The sequence below is a fragment of the Nothobranchius furzeri genome, chromosome 10 (assembly GCF_043380555.1).
Source record: "Nothobranchius furzeri strain GRZ-AD chromosome 10, NfurGRZ-RIMD1, whole genome shotgun sequence".
NCBI lineage: Eukaryota > Metazoa > Chordata > Actinopteri > Cyprinodontiformes > Nothobranchiidae > Nothobranchius > Nothobranchius furzeri.
In genome coordinates this window covers 71,654,530-71,668,693 of record NC_091750.1, presented here as the reverse complement: position 1 = coordinate 71,668,693, position 14,164 = coordinate 71,654,530, and the positions used below count along the sequence as shown (strand labels likewise).

At 43.3% G+C, this 14,164-nt stretch overlaps 1 protein-coding gene across 3 annotated transcripts in view; it reads left to right on the top strand.

Annotated features, from left to right (window-relative positions):
• The window catches only part of sgcd (sarcoglycan, delta (dystrophin-associated glycoprotein)), a 381,774-nt gene that overhangs the window by 320,726 nt on the left and 46,884 nt on the right, over positions 1-14,164 (top strand). For all 3 annotated transcript variants that reach the window (XM_054730942.2, XM_015961860.3, XM_070555961.1), the window contains one exon: positions 11,875-11,962. In XM_054730942.2, coding sequence (XP_054586917.1) covers positions 11,875-11,962 — 88 coding nt within the window. The remainder of the gene's footprint in view (positions 1-11,874; positions 11,963-14,164) is intronic.

Below are 14,164 nucleotides of genomic sequence, written 5' to 3'. Positions count from 1 at the left end.
GCAGCACATCAGTCATCGGCATCGGCGATAGAAAAACCAATATCGGTCGACCTATAATTCTAATTAGGCCATATTATAAAACAGAGGGATTTAAATATGAATAATATAAACTAACTAATGACTGATATGAATAGATTTTGTCATAAACATATAAATTAAGTTCAACATAATAAATATTGTTTAGGTTTAAATCACATTTTTTTTATCGGATCAAAAGGAGAGTTTGAGTCGGAGGGAACGTCTCATTAGGTCACATCAGCATGTTTAGTTTGTTTATTTGGCTCCAAACCGTGTTTAGAGTTTTATTTCTAATCAGATGCAACAATCGTCGCTGTTGTGTGTTCCTGTGTAGCTGAGTGGTCGGAGCATCTTTGGGTCGAATCGGGCTTTGACCCGACGTTTTACTTTAAAAATCACACCATGAGAACATGAACCCACCTCACCTGTTCATAGAAGTCCTCCTGATGTATCAACTGGCCTCAGATACATGTGTTTTCAGTGGTCGACTCAGACGTCACCAGTTTATCATAATTAATAACGTCCATAACTTAGAGATGAGGAAAGCATGCATCTGGTACTAATCTTACTGTTCTGTGAATTTTTAACTCAAATGTAGTTTTTTGTTTTATTCCTAGTCTGTTTAAAAAAATCCAACATTGTTCTCTGGTCTGTAAATGCACCGTCGCTAAGCGCTAGCTCTTGCTTAAAGTTTTTTAACTTTGACTCTGATTCTAACAATCTAACTAAAATGAAGATTTTTGTTAAATAAAAACGTCAAAGATCAATCGCGATTGGGGGAAATATCTGTATCGGTACGTTGGAGCTGCACAAAAAGTGGAAATCAGCTTCAGCTCTAAAGCAGAATGGCTACATCTGAAGATGCCAGAGCAGTGGCCTGATCATCATCATCATCATCATTTATTTATTTATTTCCAACATGCCAATAACATCACAATTAACAACAGGATATAAATCAATAATAAATCAAGTTGACATTGTAGACATGTTCGACAGGGAGTGGGCGGAAGCCAAGCTTATTCAAGCCGACTCCTATTTTTCACTAACAGTTTAAGATTCAATATGTAGAAAAACTAATTCAACAACCTTATGACCAAAGAAAATCATAAATCATAACAACAATAATGGTAGTCTAGACAATTTAACAATTCTTGTCTATATCATTAATTATATATTCCCATATAATTAATGATATAGACAAGAATGTTCCTCTCATGTACGGCTCTGGTGTCGATGCAGATCCAGTGGTAACACCTGAGCTGAAACATTAACATTCTGGAGCCTCCTGCTGCTCCTCAGCTCCTGCAGGAGGAGCACCCAAGCTCCCACATGTCGAGCATTAATGAACTGCTGAGTGCACGCTGGCACGTTTGGCTGCCGCTGCTCTCTGGTCTTTCCTGTCCGCTTTTAACTTGGACAGTTTTTACCTGATTTTAATTTTAATCTGTTTTTATTTTTGATCCGTTTTTAATCTCTTATATCGATGTCGGTATTTTTCTTTAATAAGTTGTGTGTACCAGTGGCCTCTTGGTCCCTGTACCACCTGGATAACGCCCTACCTACCTCATCCACACCTTGCCCTAGATCTACTCTCAGCTAAGATGCTTAATAGCAGACTGTTTGGTTGGTCCATTCTCACCTGGGCTGTCCTCTCCATCTTCCTTCATCTATCACTGGCACTGATCCAGTATCTGTCATCTGAGCTTTTCTGTTTCCGTGCTCACCTGGCGGTCCCCCCACCTGCGTCTCTCCTCTTGTTCCCGGACATCGCTCTCGAACCCCGCAGCAAATATGTCCATCGTGGGTCCCGGCGCAACTTTATCCATGATGACACCCACTCAATAAGGTCCATCTGGTCCCCTTACCGTTGCCCTTCACGCAACTCCATTTCTGGTAACTCCGAGGCTGTCCATCGCAACTTGTTAACCCCTCTCGCTAGCCCGGCTAATCCCATAGCAAAGCATGCTAACTCCACCGTCAACTATGGTCTGCTTAACATCTGCTCGCTCACGGGCAAAGGTCATCTCATCTACAATCTCATCCGCAATCATAACCTGGGCATTTTCTGTCTGATTGAAACATGGCAGCAGCCTAATGACTTCATAAATCCTAACGAATCAACTCCATCCGACTTTGTTTACATCTCACAGCCTCGCTCCACTGGTAGGGGCGGGGGTCTCGCAATGTTTCACCGCAAACAGCTGAAGATCCTCCGGGTGTCTGCTCCATCCTTCCAGTCATTTGAATACAGCGCCTCCCAGCTCTCTGGCCCCACCCCTACCATCATCTGCAGCGTGCACCGACCTCCTAAACCAAACAAGGACTTTATGGGTGATTTTTCTGCCCTCCTCACTCATCTATTCCTACTCTCTCCCAATATCATAATTCTTGGAAATTTCAACATTCATATCGATAATGGAAGTATCCCCCTGACCAGAGACTTCTTTCCGGCCTGGATAATTTTGATCTCCAACAGTACATCAGCTTTCCCATCCACTGTGAAGGTCACATTTGGGACCTGGCCTGCTGCTCTGGGGTGACCCTCTGGTTTGAAAGCAGAGTCATTCCCCCTCTCTGACCATAAACTCATCTCCTTCAGTGTAAACCTACCAATGAACAAAATCTCCATTACTAGGACTATCACCTTCAGGAACATCAAGGACATTAACTCTGACTCTTTCTCCGCTGCTATCCGGGACCTTCCTCAGCCACATGACCCCATGTCTCCTGGTTTCCTGTTACAACCACTACCTCTCTGACCTTTTGAATTCAACTGCTCCTGAAAAACACCGTACTGTCTCCTTTTCCCACTCAGCCCCGTGGTTCACTCCTGCTCTTCACCAACTAAAGTAAAAGGACGATAACTTGAGCGCCTCTACAAAAAAACTGGTCTCACGGTTCATGAAGACGTGTACAAAAATCACATCCTTTTCTACAAAGAATCTATCAGCGCTACTAAATCATCCCATTACTCTGCTTTAATCTGCTCAAACTCTAATCCTAGATCTCTTTTTTCTCTTCTCAACAATGTTACCTGCCCCCCCCCCCCCCCCCCCGACTCACTTCCCTCTTTCTTTTACTCTGATGATTTCTGTAAGTCAATCTTGTCTTTTTTCGATCAAAAATTTTCCACTATTCACCAACAGCCGGTCACCAAACAATCTACTTCCTTTCCAATAGAACTCCATCTTTCCACTCTGCCTCCCATTCATACACTTTCAGCTTTTACCATTCCCTCCATCACTGATATTTCTGACCCGATTCACAAGTCCAAACCCTCCTCCTGCAGACTCCCTCTAATCTCATCTATAATCTACTCTTCCCTCACAACTGGTTCTGTTCCCTCGGCATTCAAAACATCTTCTGTCACACCTGTTCTAAAAAAGCATGTCTCTGATCCCAACAACTTCAATAACCTTCGACCAATCTCTAATCTACCTTTCATCTCTAAAATCCTTGAGAAAGTTGTTGCTTCTCAGCTCATCTCCCACCTCAATCATAACAACCTTTTTGAACAGTTCCAGTCTGGTTTTCGCCCTCGACACAGCACAGAAACAGCTTTTGTTAAAATCACAGATGACCTTCTCATGGCAGCTGACTCCGGTTTTCTTTCTCTACTCATCCTTCTTGATCTTAGTGCAGCATTCAACACCATCTCTCACTCAACCCTTCTTAACCTGTTAGCTTCCCTTGGTGTCACCCACACCGCTCTCGCCTGGTTCTCCTCCTATCTCACTGGCCAATTCCAGTCTGTTCAATTAAAATCCTTTTCTTCTCACCCTGTTGCTGTTTCTGCTGATGTTCCCCAGGGCTCTGTACTTGGACCTCTCTTATTCATCATCTACATTCCTTCACTTGGCCAAATCTTTTGCAAATACAAAACAAATTTCCACTGCTACGCAGATGATACTCAAGTCTATATCTCCTCTCAACCCGATGCAATCTTCCCTCCAGCCTCCCTGTCTAGCTGTCTCCTTGAGATAAAATCACGGTTCTCTTCAAACTTCCTGAAACTCAACAGCAATAAAACTGAAATTCTGCTCATAGGGAAACCCTCCACTCTGAACAAATCTCCCAGCATATCATTTAACGTTGATAATTCTGCCATCCTTCCTTCCCCCCTTGTAAAGAGTCTTGGCATCATCCTTGACAGCACTAAATCATTCAAAGCTCACATCAACACCATTCGCCCAACCTACTTTCATTTACGCAACATCAACCAACTCCGCCCCTCTCTCACTCCTCATGCTACAGCCATCCTCGTACACAGTCTAGTCACTTCTAGGACTGATTACTGTAACTCTCCTTTTTGGTCTCCCCCATTAATCCCTTCATCGGCTCCAACTTCTCAAATGCTAATGCACGGATCATCACTCGTACCCCCTCCAGAGATCACATCGACCCTGTTCTTCAGCGTCTCCACTGGCTACCTACTGAACACAGGATCTCCTTCAAAATCCTGCTTCTCACCTGCAAACGCATCCACTGTCTCACCCCTCCTTACCTCTCTGATCTCATCCATGTTGCTGTCCCATCTCGTTCCCTCTGGTCTTCCTCTACCGTTCACCTCGTGGTTCCTCCTGCTCGTCTCACCACCGTTGGAAACAGAGCTTTCAGTCGCTCTGCTCCTCGGCTCTGGAACTCACTTCCTCCTGACATCCGAAACACTGACTCCCTCCTCTCATTCAAATCCAAACTCAAAACTCACCTGTTCAAACTGGCTTACACTCTCTAGTCAAACTCTCCACTCTGTAATTTATAGTGTATTCTTTGGAATTTTATTGTTTAAATGATCTTATTCTTATTATTGTGTACGTTTTATCATGTTTTGTGAGGTGATCTTGGGTTTTGAAAGGTGCCTATAAATTAAATGCATTATTATTATTATTATTATTATTATTATTATTATTATTATTATAGAAATTAAGAGATGAGCCAGATAAAGAGAGATGCACAATCTCTGGTTCTTCTGCTCTGGCAGTAATAATCTCGGTGTGCAAGTAGTGGACAGATGGCTTGATAACACACGAGCGGCGTGCTTTATCTCTGTAGTCTAGCAGCTAACGCTAGCTGAGAGCCAATGAGTGATGGAGATGCAGAGAGCCGCGGCAGCAGAGAAGAGCACAACAGCAGCGGCAGTGGAGATGATGAATAGAGCAGCAGAAGCTGTAATAGAGACAAGAAGACAGATGGTGGAGGACTGAGTGAGTTTGACTGGACGGGCGAAGACGTGATGAAGTTAAACACCAGCTAAAACCACGTCTGGAGCTCTCCAGGAAGCACATAAAGCTTCTCCCTGGTGAATCATCTGGCCTGGCATTCAGGCCTGCTTTTTATTTTGGCCCGGGCCAAAGTGTGACCATCTCCGTCAGAGCGTTAGCTGGCAGGTACATTACAGCTGGCGGGAGACTCTTACAGTCCTGCTCATAAAATATACATATTTATTGCTGCCAGAAGAGCTGGAAGTGGAGATGATGTCTGCTGCTGTTAAACCCAGACGAATATCAGATCAGACCAAGAATAGAAAAACTAAAGCAGAGAAAAAACCAAACCAGCTGCTCAGAATCACCAGAAGATTACGACGAAAGGAAACTTCAGAGAAAATAAAAAGATTTCTCTTTTTTACTCGTAATCTGTTCAGTTTCAACCGTTTCTTCTTGTTTCAGTCGAGGCTTTTCTTTTCTTATGAAGGTTTGTTCTGCGACAGTCTGATTTATCTGCATCAAAGGTGCTTGTGCTGATCACTGCTTTAGGGTGCCCTACATGATCCTGTGTCCTTTTTCCATCTACAGTTCAATTAAAAAAAAAAAAGCCGACTCTGACAGCTTGTACGGACATGATTATATTAGCCACCTAGCGCTAGTGAACTAGCACTTAGTAAAGCCACATTTGTTTAGGGAATAATAATAAAGAAGTACAATTTTACACACACACACACACACACACACACACACACACACACACACACACACACACACACATTTTAATCAGATTTGTATTTATCCTCTGAGAGATTTGCCACTGTTGAAGCAGCGTCCTGCCTCTGAGAAGCATTTCCATAAGCAACCGTAATCCCCAGTTTTCCTCCCCGTCTCTGTGTGAGCGGTTTCCTGCTGGGCGTAATGTGCTCAGATGCTTCACCATCACAGAAAGGAGGGTGAGCAGTAGCACACAACAGACCCAACATGCCCCGTGTACATGAAGAGTCTAGCGGTCTCCTGCAGTCGCTCTCTTGGGCATCGCAGGAGGCTCTGGAGAATCAAAAACTGTCTGAAAAGTGAACCGTACAGACACGCTTCTTTCTGTGGGGTCAGTTTAAAGGGACTTTACAGAGTTTGGAATTTTTATGCTCGCTATTGCCCCCTCAGGCCAAAAGAGTAACGGCAGCTTCAATAGTAGGCTCGTGCACGAGGCACGTATGCTGTACGTGCACACTCCTTGACGAAAATAACAGCTGAGACAGTCCCTTGTGTGTGTGTGTGTGTGTGTGTGTGTGTGTGTGTGTGTGTGTGTGTGTGTGTGTGTGTGTGTGTGTGTGTGTGTGTGTGTGTGTGTGTGTGTGTGTGGCCCGGAGGACAGAGGACAGGAGAACGCACAGCTAATTGAATAATTTGGTCCTGTATCTTTCTCTTCAGCACAGCCGACAAAGGTTTATGATGGGTCAGTCCTCCTGCATGCTCAGATCATTCCCTTCCCTTGCTTGAAAAATTGTTCCAAAATGAAAGTTGAACCCACATCTTTTTTATCTGTGAATTCAATGCCGTTCGGCGAGTCTCAGATAAAAATGTGGGTGTCTTACTGTAAAATAATATACCATTAATGTAAAAAAGAAACTCTAAATAAACTATGTTCACATCCAGAATCAAACCCAGGTCTCCTGCATGAGAGTCCGACGTCTTACCAGGTGAGCTACACTCTAGTAACATTTACTGTACCTAACATTTATATCCTTGATGACAGCTGAAACAACGTTCAAAGAACAGTTCGGAGTGGAAATGGCTGTTTTGTTGCTAATTTGCAGGAAATATCTAGAAGAAAGTAGCTAAGGGTCCTCAGAAATGTAGCTAGGTTCATCACTAGGCGTTAGGAACAGCGACAAAGTTGCTGAGTTGGCACTACCTCACTCTCTGCTGCTAAAGCTACTGATAGCAAATGCTACGGGCTTTGCCTGAGCGTGAACGCGCATGAAGCAGCCTGCTCGACCCGAGCATCTCTCTTTTTCTGTGATTTTACAGAAAAACAGGCAATCACAGTAAAAATGCCAGGGCTCATTCTACAGGACCAGGGCATTGCAGGAGAATGTAAGAAGAAGACATTTATTATTTCTATACATGTTTTGGCTGTCAAACTTCCATTATGCCCCTTTAAATCTAAAGCCCACTGATGTGATGCAAATCATTATGTCCATCATCTCAGATGAGCCAGATGATTGCTTTCTGTTGTATCACACACACACGGAGCTCATTGCATCATGGTCACACGTTTAGCTCCCCAGCACTGATTATGTCAGTCTGCAGCTAGAAAAAGTTAGTTTCTCCTGCAGGAAAACTTTAGCTAATGGGGTATTGGACTCAATAAACCAAAAAAATGTTCCCGGTCTATAATTTATTTTTAAAGATAAAAGATTGAAATCTAATTCCTGGAAGGAGAAAAGTTTTCTGCAGAAGTTCAGCATAGCTGTGGATAATGAGAGCAAACAGTTGAGGGACGAGTCGTCTCACAGGAGAGAGAAATACTTCACGCTTAAAAGTTTCTACACACACTTTTATTTTAACCCAGCGTGTTCCTGCTGCCACACACCTGAGTGATTAACAGGCATCTGCAGCACTTGGTGTCCTCCTGAGGAGGCGGTGTGAATCCTGCTTTAACCCTTCAGAGAGCTGAACCTCAGGCACGTCTTGTCAGTGCAAGTAAAGGTGGCACATCAAGGGCAGAACACACAGATGGCTTACAATGGTCACAAATTCCTTTTTTACTCAACCTGTGTTTTGTATTTCCAGTCAAGATGGACTCATGGCTCTTGTAGCAGCGTTCCTGTTTGTACTGTTTTCCTTTGTGTGACTGCAGGATGGAAAAGACTTGATGTCTTTCAATCTTAACTCATTCACTGCCAGCCGTTTCCTGATCGTAAAGCCCTTCGCTGCCAGCGTTTTTCAGCGTTTTTACTGTTTTTTTAAGAGTGACAGAACGTTGTGCGCTAGGATGATGTCAATGCCAAAACAACCAAAACAAAGCAGAGACTCACCTCTTACATCAGGAAAAATCCGCGCGTTTCGAGCGTTATCCGTTCTTTCATAATCCGTTGTTGAATTTCTGATCGGCAGAAGCTTTTCCGATTCGCGCCCCGTGTTTTTTTTTTTTTTACAGCAGCGGCCCAAAACGATCTCCTAACACATGGATGTTCTGCTTCCTGATCACATGACGTGTGACGTATGCGGATGAAGATCGGCTTTAGAGCTGAGATGTTTGATCTCACGGTGCGGGGGCTCGTTCCGACGCCCACACAGTAAAAAATGCAAATGATTGCTTTAGTCGTCATTGGCAGTGAATGAGTTAATGTTGTGCGATAAATGTCATTGTTCCTAATCATATGTTAATGTTATTGGATAATAATGTCATCAGATGATTCTTTGCTGCTGGTAATCAGCTCTTTATGTTCATTTTAAGGTTGTTTATGTTGATTTAGATGAAACTAACTTTGGTTTTATAATTTATGCTTTGGTACGTTTTAATGACCAACCAACAGCTCAACTCTGCCACCCGCTGATGTAAATCTGCACTTTTCATAAGTGATTTCAGACGACCGAAATAATCAGCTTTAGCTCAATAAAACCCATCCTTCCCTCAGCCCAGATGGGGAACCTACTGGAAACAGCTGGAGCTTAAACAATGGGAGGATATTTAAATAAAAATACTAAAAAAGGCGTATTTGTCTCACAACTTCATGAGCAGCGAGCTTTGGCAGCTATTTAAATAGCACCAAATCACAACAAGTCATCTCAAGGCACTTTACAAAGTAAACCATAAAACAACAAAATAAAGTTCGTTTGACGTTCAGACTTGCCTTTTTCCTAATTGTTGACTCTTTTTCTGTTCCTGAACTGTTTCTCTGTCCATCACCTCATAACTTTAATCACTTCCTGCTTATGTTTGTCGCACTTCCTGTTGAAACGGTAACATTATTGGTCACATTGACACCAGGTGTCTCCTGTCCCCGGCTCCAGTCGGTCAAGCTCTTATCTCTAGTTAAGGGTTCAACGTGGTCTGCAGTGCCCACTGACGCAAGGCATTCTGGGAAAAATGAAGTGAAGTTGGTGTGTTTGACAGGGACTTTGTTCTTCTGTAACTCCATTTGTTCCTCTCTGTGTTGGTGCACATTTATGACAGCAGGCCCCTGGAGGATGTCTGTTGTCTTCTAAATACTGATATTGGCATAAAAGTAAAATAAAGATGTCCAGAACCAAACAGCAGATGGAGCTTTAAGTGCAATCATTTATTAGATATGAACACACTTCTTTATCTACTTCTGCATTGTTTCTGATTCTTTCTGATGCTTAAATTAGCAGAACAGTGCCCCGCCTATAACATCTGCAACATTTTGTTGACTTTAAAGGGGTGCTCCGAGTTTAGTCTGTTGCCATAATCCCCAAATTAAGATAAGTGGGAAAAATAATTTTTAACCAGCCCAGTCACTCTCCTAAGTGTTCTGTTAGCTTTAGCTTAGCATAAGTAATGTAAGTGAATGGTAACAGCTGGCATTTCAGTCATTAAAATTCAAAAAGACGCCTACTTCTCCAAACACAAATGTGCCGCCAGCTACTGGTACAGAAGTAAGTTGGCCACGGTACGGGATCGATGAAGTAGCTGTCCTTCAGAGCGGCTGCAACATGTCCTTACAGCAGCAGCTTGGATCCTTACGTCGCCGTAACGTAGTCCCAAGTCTACATTATCTCTAATTCCTTTGTGTTACCTGTTGTTATTTTGGTGACATTGTACAAAAAGGGTGCCTTTATCAATGTTACTTAATGCATTATTAAGCATTAATAAACTATTAAATAAAGTATTGTGAACTGCTTAATATTAATGTTATTATTAAGTGATGGATTACTCAGCAGACAACCCCACCTGCCTCCACCCTTTATTCTAATCTTAAGGACACTTCGTAGTTAACAATAATAAAGAGATCCTTTGTTACCCTCAGGGTTCATTTCTAGATCCTGGTTCTGGTCTATAGGGCCTTACATGGACAAGCACCATCTTACATTGGTGATCTTCTTAGTCCCTACACCCCCAGCAGGTCCCTGAGGTCCAGTGATCAAAGCCTACTGGTTGTGCAGCACCAGGCTAAAGGTCAAAGGTGACAGATCATCTGCTGCTGTGGCCCCCAGACTCTGGACCTCTCTCCCCCTGAGTCTGAGATCAGTGGACTCAGTGGTCTCCTTTAAACTCACCTGTTCAGGCTTTGGTGGGACCTTCATCACCCTCTCCTTGTTCTGCTCTTATTCCGCCTTTCCCGAGATCCACTGATTTCCCTCTTTCCTGTTCATTTTCTCCCCTTTTCCTTATATATGGTTTTCTTTTCTCCTTTTAAACATGTTTTAATCATTTTTTAAATGTTTTAACTCTTTAATTGTTTTTTTTGTGAAGCGCCTCGTGAGAGGCGCCGTATAAAAGATCGTCTTCTTCTTTATTAATGTAACAGTAATAAAGGGACACTTATTATTAAGTGTTATCCTTATTTTCGTTTGCAGTTGACCAAGAAACGGTTGGATCATTGCTGACTAATTTCCGTGACTTTTTCCACACAAAATGCTAGCTGTTACCATTCACTTACATATTTTATGCTAAGCTAAAGCTAACAGAATACAAAGGAGGGTTACAACATATTTTTTCCTACTAATCTAACTCTGAGGAATATGGCAACAGACTAAATTTCACTTAGAAGTCCATTTAAAGCGATATTCAAATAAAAGTAAGAAAGTGACAGAAGTAACATGAGAGGAAGCTGTGTGTGTGGGGGGGGGGGATTTTTACAGCTGATGCTAATTTTGTTTAGGCCTGTTAAAGTTGTGGGGCAGCTCTTTCCGGCGGTGACATGTGGGATTGTGTCTCTGACGGGTGTGGAGCTGAGTGACTCTGTGTTTGACAACAGTTGTGTCGTTCAACAACTCTTTCCTGACGCTGAATCAGTCTGAAGGCGGGTGAGTTTGAGAGGTTTCGAAAGAGCATCTGGATGCTGAATCCGTTCGTAAAGATGCTTTTAATTGTTACAAATCTGGATGTCAGCGTTTTCCTTGTTCTCCCTCTGCTGCAGGACATGACTCCACTAAAGGCTGACTGTGTCCACGTGTAATCTGGACTTATTCATACACGTTTGGATAGATGGCTTCAGCCCTACAACAGTGTATTTACTTGTCAACTATTCTTGCAGGAGACGGAGTAAATGCAGACAGAACAAACCACTTGTGTTGCAGGAGAGCTGCAGAGCTTCATGCAGGTCTGAGGCTGCAGGCTGCAGACCTCTGGCTGAGTTTATAAGCCCCAAGATGAAGGAACTTTCTTATCACAGTCTCTTCCATCCGGCTTTAGCAGAGACACGGTGATTATATTGTTGTATGGGATATCTTTAGGAGGAACGGTCTGCAGAAGGGAAACGTGTCACCGTTTTATCCTCACTATCATCTGAATAATTCAGCTCAGTTTTAAAACACGTTTTCTTTTATTTAAACACACTCGGGCTTGTGTTTGGGACAGTGGAGGTCAGAGGTCACAGCATTGTTATTTGCTGTTTTGTAAAACTGGTTCTGTGGCTGAGATCTGAATCTTTAGTTAATGACCTGTTTGACCTCTCTGTAGGGCCGCCCGCTCTTCCTCCAGTCATCCAGAAACGTTTCGGTCAACATCGTCAACAGCAACAACCAGCTGCTCACGCAGCTCATAACAGGTAAGACTCACCAACCGCATGATGGGTTTGATTTCTATAAATAATACCAGTTCTGATTAAATCCTCATCACGAGCCGTGGTCTTAATGTTCATGTTAGCAGGTGCAGAAACTGAAACAAGGCAGTCCTCGTGCCTAAAAAAAATAATCCCAGTCAGAAAAAACTACCTGCATGAAGACACTGCGACCTGTGGTGGCTTCATGTTCTACAACGCCATCTGAAATGACTAAACTACCACTTATCTGATCTTAAAATGAAACTTTAGTCCTGTAGTTTCACATATTTTAGGATGTTAGACGAGAAGACCAGTGGTGAACATGAGATGAAGATAAACCAGAAGAAGAGTTTAGGATTCAGAGCAGAAGGCTTCTGAGGAACGTACAAAGCCTGAGGAAGAGAAAGACCTGCTAGTAACGTAGAAATGGACCTTCTGTTATCGTTGTGAACTCGTTACGGTTGGTTTATGTTTGACGCGTCCGCGAGGTCCACGCGGCGAAATTGCGTCATTTTAACAACCACGCCCCTCCACCGCGTCTCCGCACGGCCCAAAATTTACGCACCGTGCACCTAGGAAATGTTCTAACCAAGCGGACGGTCGGACGTGGAAAAACATGGCGGACCGGCAAGAACTAGTATGGCAGAGGTTCGTACATACAGACATTTGTATGATTCAGCTCTCAGAGACCACCGTGATCAACATGTTGTTAATAATTCTTGGAGAGAAATAGCTCACACTGTCGGAAAAGACGAGGACGCTGTTAAAATGCTGGAATGCCATGTTGTAAACAGTAATTTCTACTTCTACTATGGTGTAGTGTTGGATGCATGCCGTAGAGCTCCATGCTGCCCCCTACAGTTTGGGAGAATATTGGCTCACCGCAGAGACGAGCCGCATGAACCATAAACGCTGCGAGTTGTGAAGCGCGTTCCATCCGCGAGCCGCATCACCAAGCGGAAAGTGAATGTGTCAAGCATAAACCAAGCTTTAGTCTGGCTGAACCGACTTCTTCTGCATGTAAACGGACACTCGCCTTCCAGAAGTGATGAGATCACACAAGTGGTCTTCTGTCATCACCACTAAGTGACATCGTAAAACAGGACAGGACGTACCAAACAAGCTGGGCTGCAGCGTTGTTATCCATGCCTGCAGCCACTGCTCATGTCCTGCTTTACCAGCACTAGTTTCCTGTTTGTGTTGCTGCAGGCTAACCAGAAGAACGTTGTCATGAAAGGGTGCATGTCGCGCAGCGTAGCGGGAGTCTGACGTTCTTTCATTTGGTTTTCCAACACATTCTCACTCCCGGCGCGTCAAAAACAAACGCTTTTCCTTGTACCAGTCGTGTTTTTATGATGACAGTTGCTCCTTCCGCACCTGTCACACTCTAAAAGAGTTCACAGCCTTTGGTGAATCAGGCTCCCTCTGAGTCAAAAAGCTCAGGAAGTGTCTGCACGTTACAAAAGCTCGCTGACCTTTTGTCTTCTGGGTCTGAACAGGACACAAGTCGAGTATTCTCTGGTGTTTTTCACGGACGACTGGGCAGTTTCCATGTTTATGGAGCAACTTAACACCAAAGACGGAGAGTGACACAATCAATTTCTCAGTTGTCCATCAGAAAGCCCTCCATGGCGAGTGCTTTCTGCTGCAACTGGACAGATTTGTTTGCATGTATTTTCTCACACCAGTCAGAATCTGAAGTTTGCTGCAGACGTTTGTTGACAGGCTGCTGGTTTGTTTGTATGTTTTATTTAGAGGTGTTACGGCTGCTGTTTCAAAGAATTTCATCACATCGAGTCAACTTTCAATCATTCTGTTCCTTTCAGCATCTTTGGTTTGTATTTCTATGAACTGAGATTCTACTGATCTTATGTCTTCATTTACTGAAGATTCAAATGAAGGAATCAGGTTTCCAACGTTTCGTTTCCTAAAACTTTGAAGCCTAAATTTGAGCGTTTTCCGACTTCCGGAGTTTAGTGGAATAAATGCAGCCGTGTTCCGCTTTCCCCCTTCTGGTTTGTTTTCCAGTCGGATCTGGAAAGACAGACTCGGTTTGTTTATAGTGTCAACAGGATGCAACGGTGAAACCAAAAATTAGCTACTAATTAGTTATAGATCAGTGGTCACGAGGAGTCCTCATCAGAGGAAATCCACTAACTTTCAGGGAGGTATGGACCTTGCTGTAGAGAAATAACTGATATTAAATTA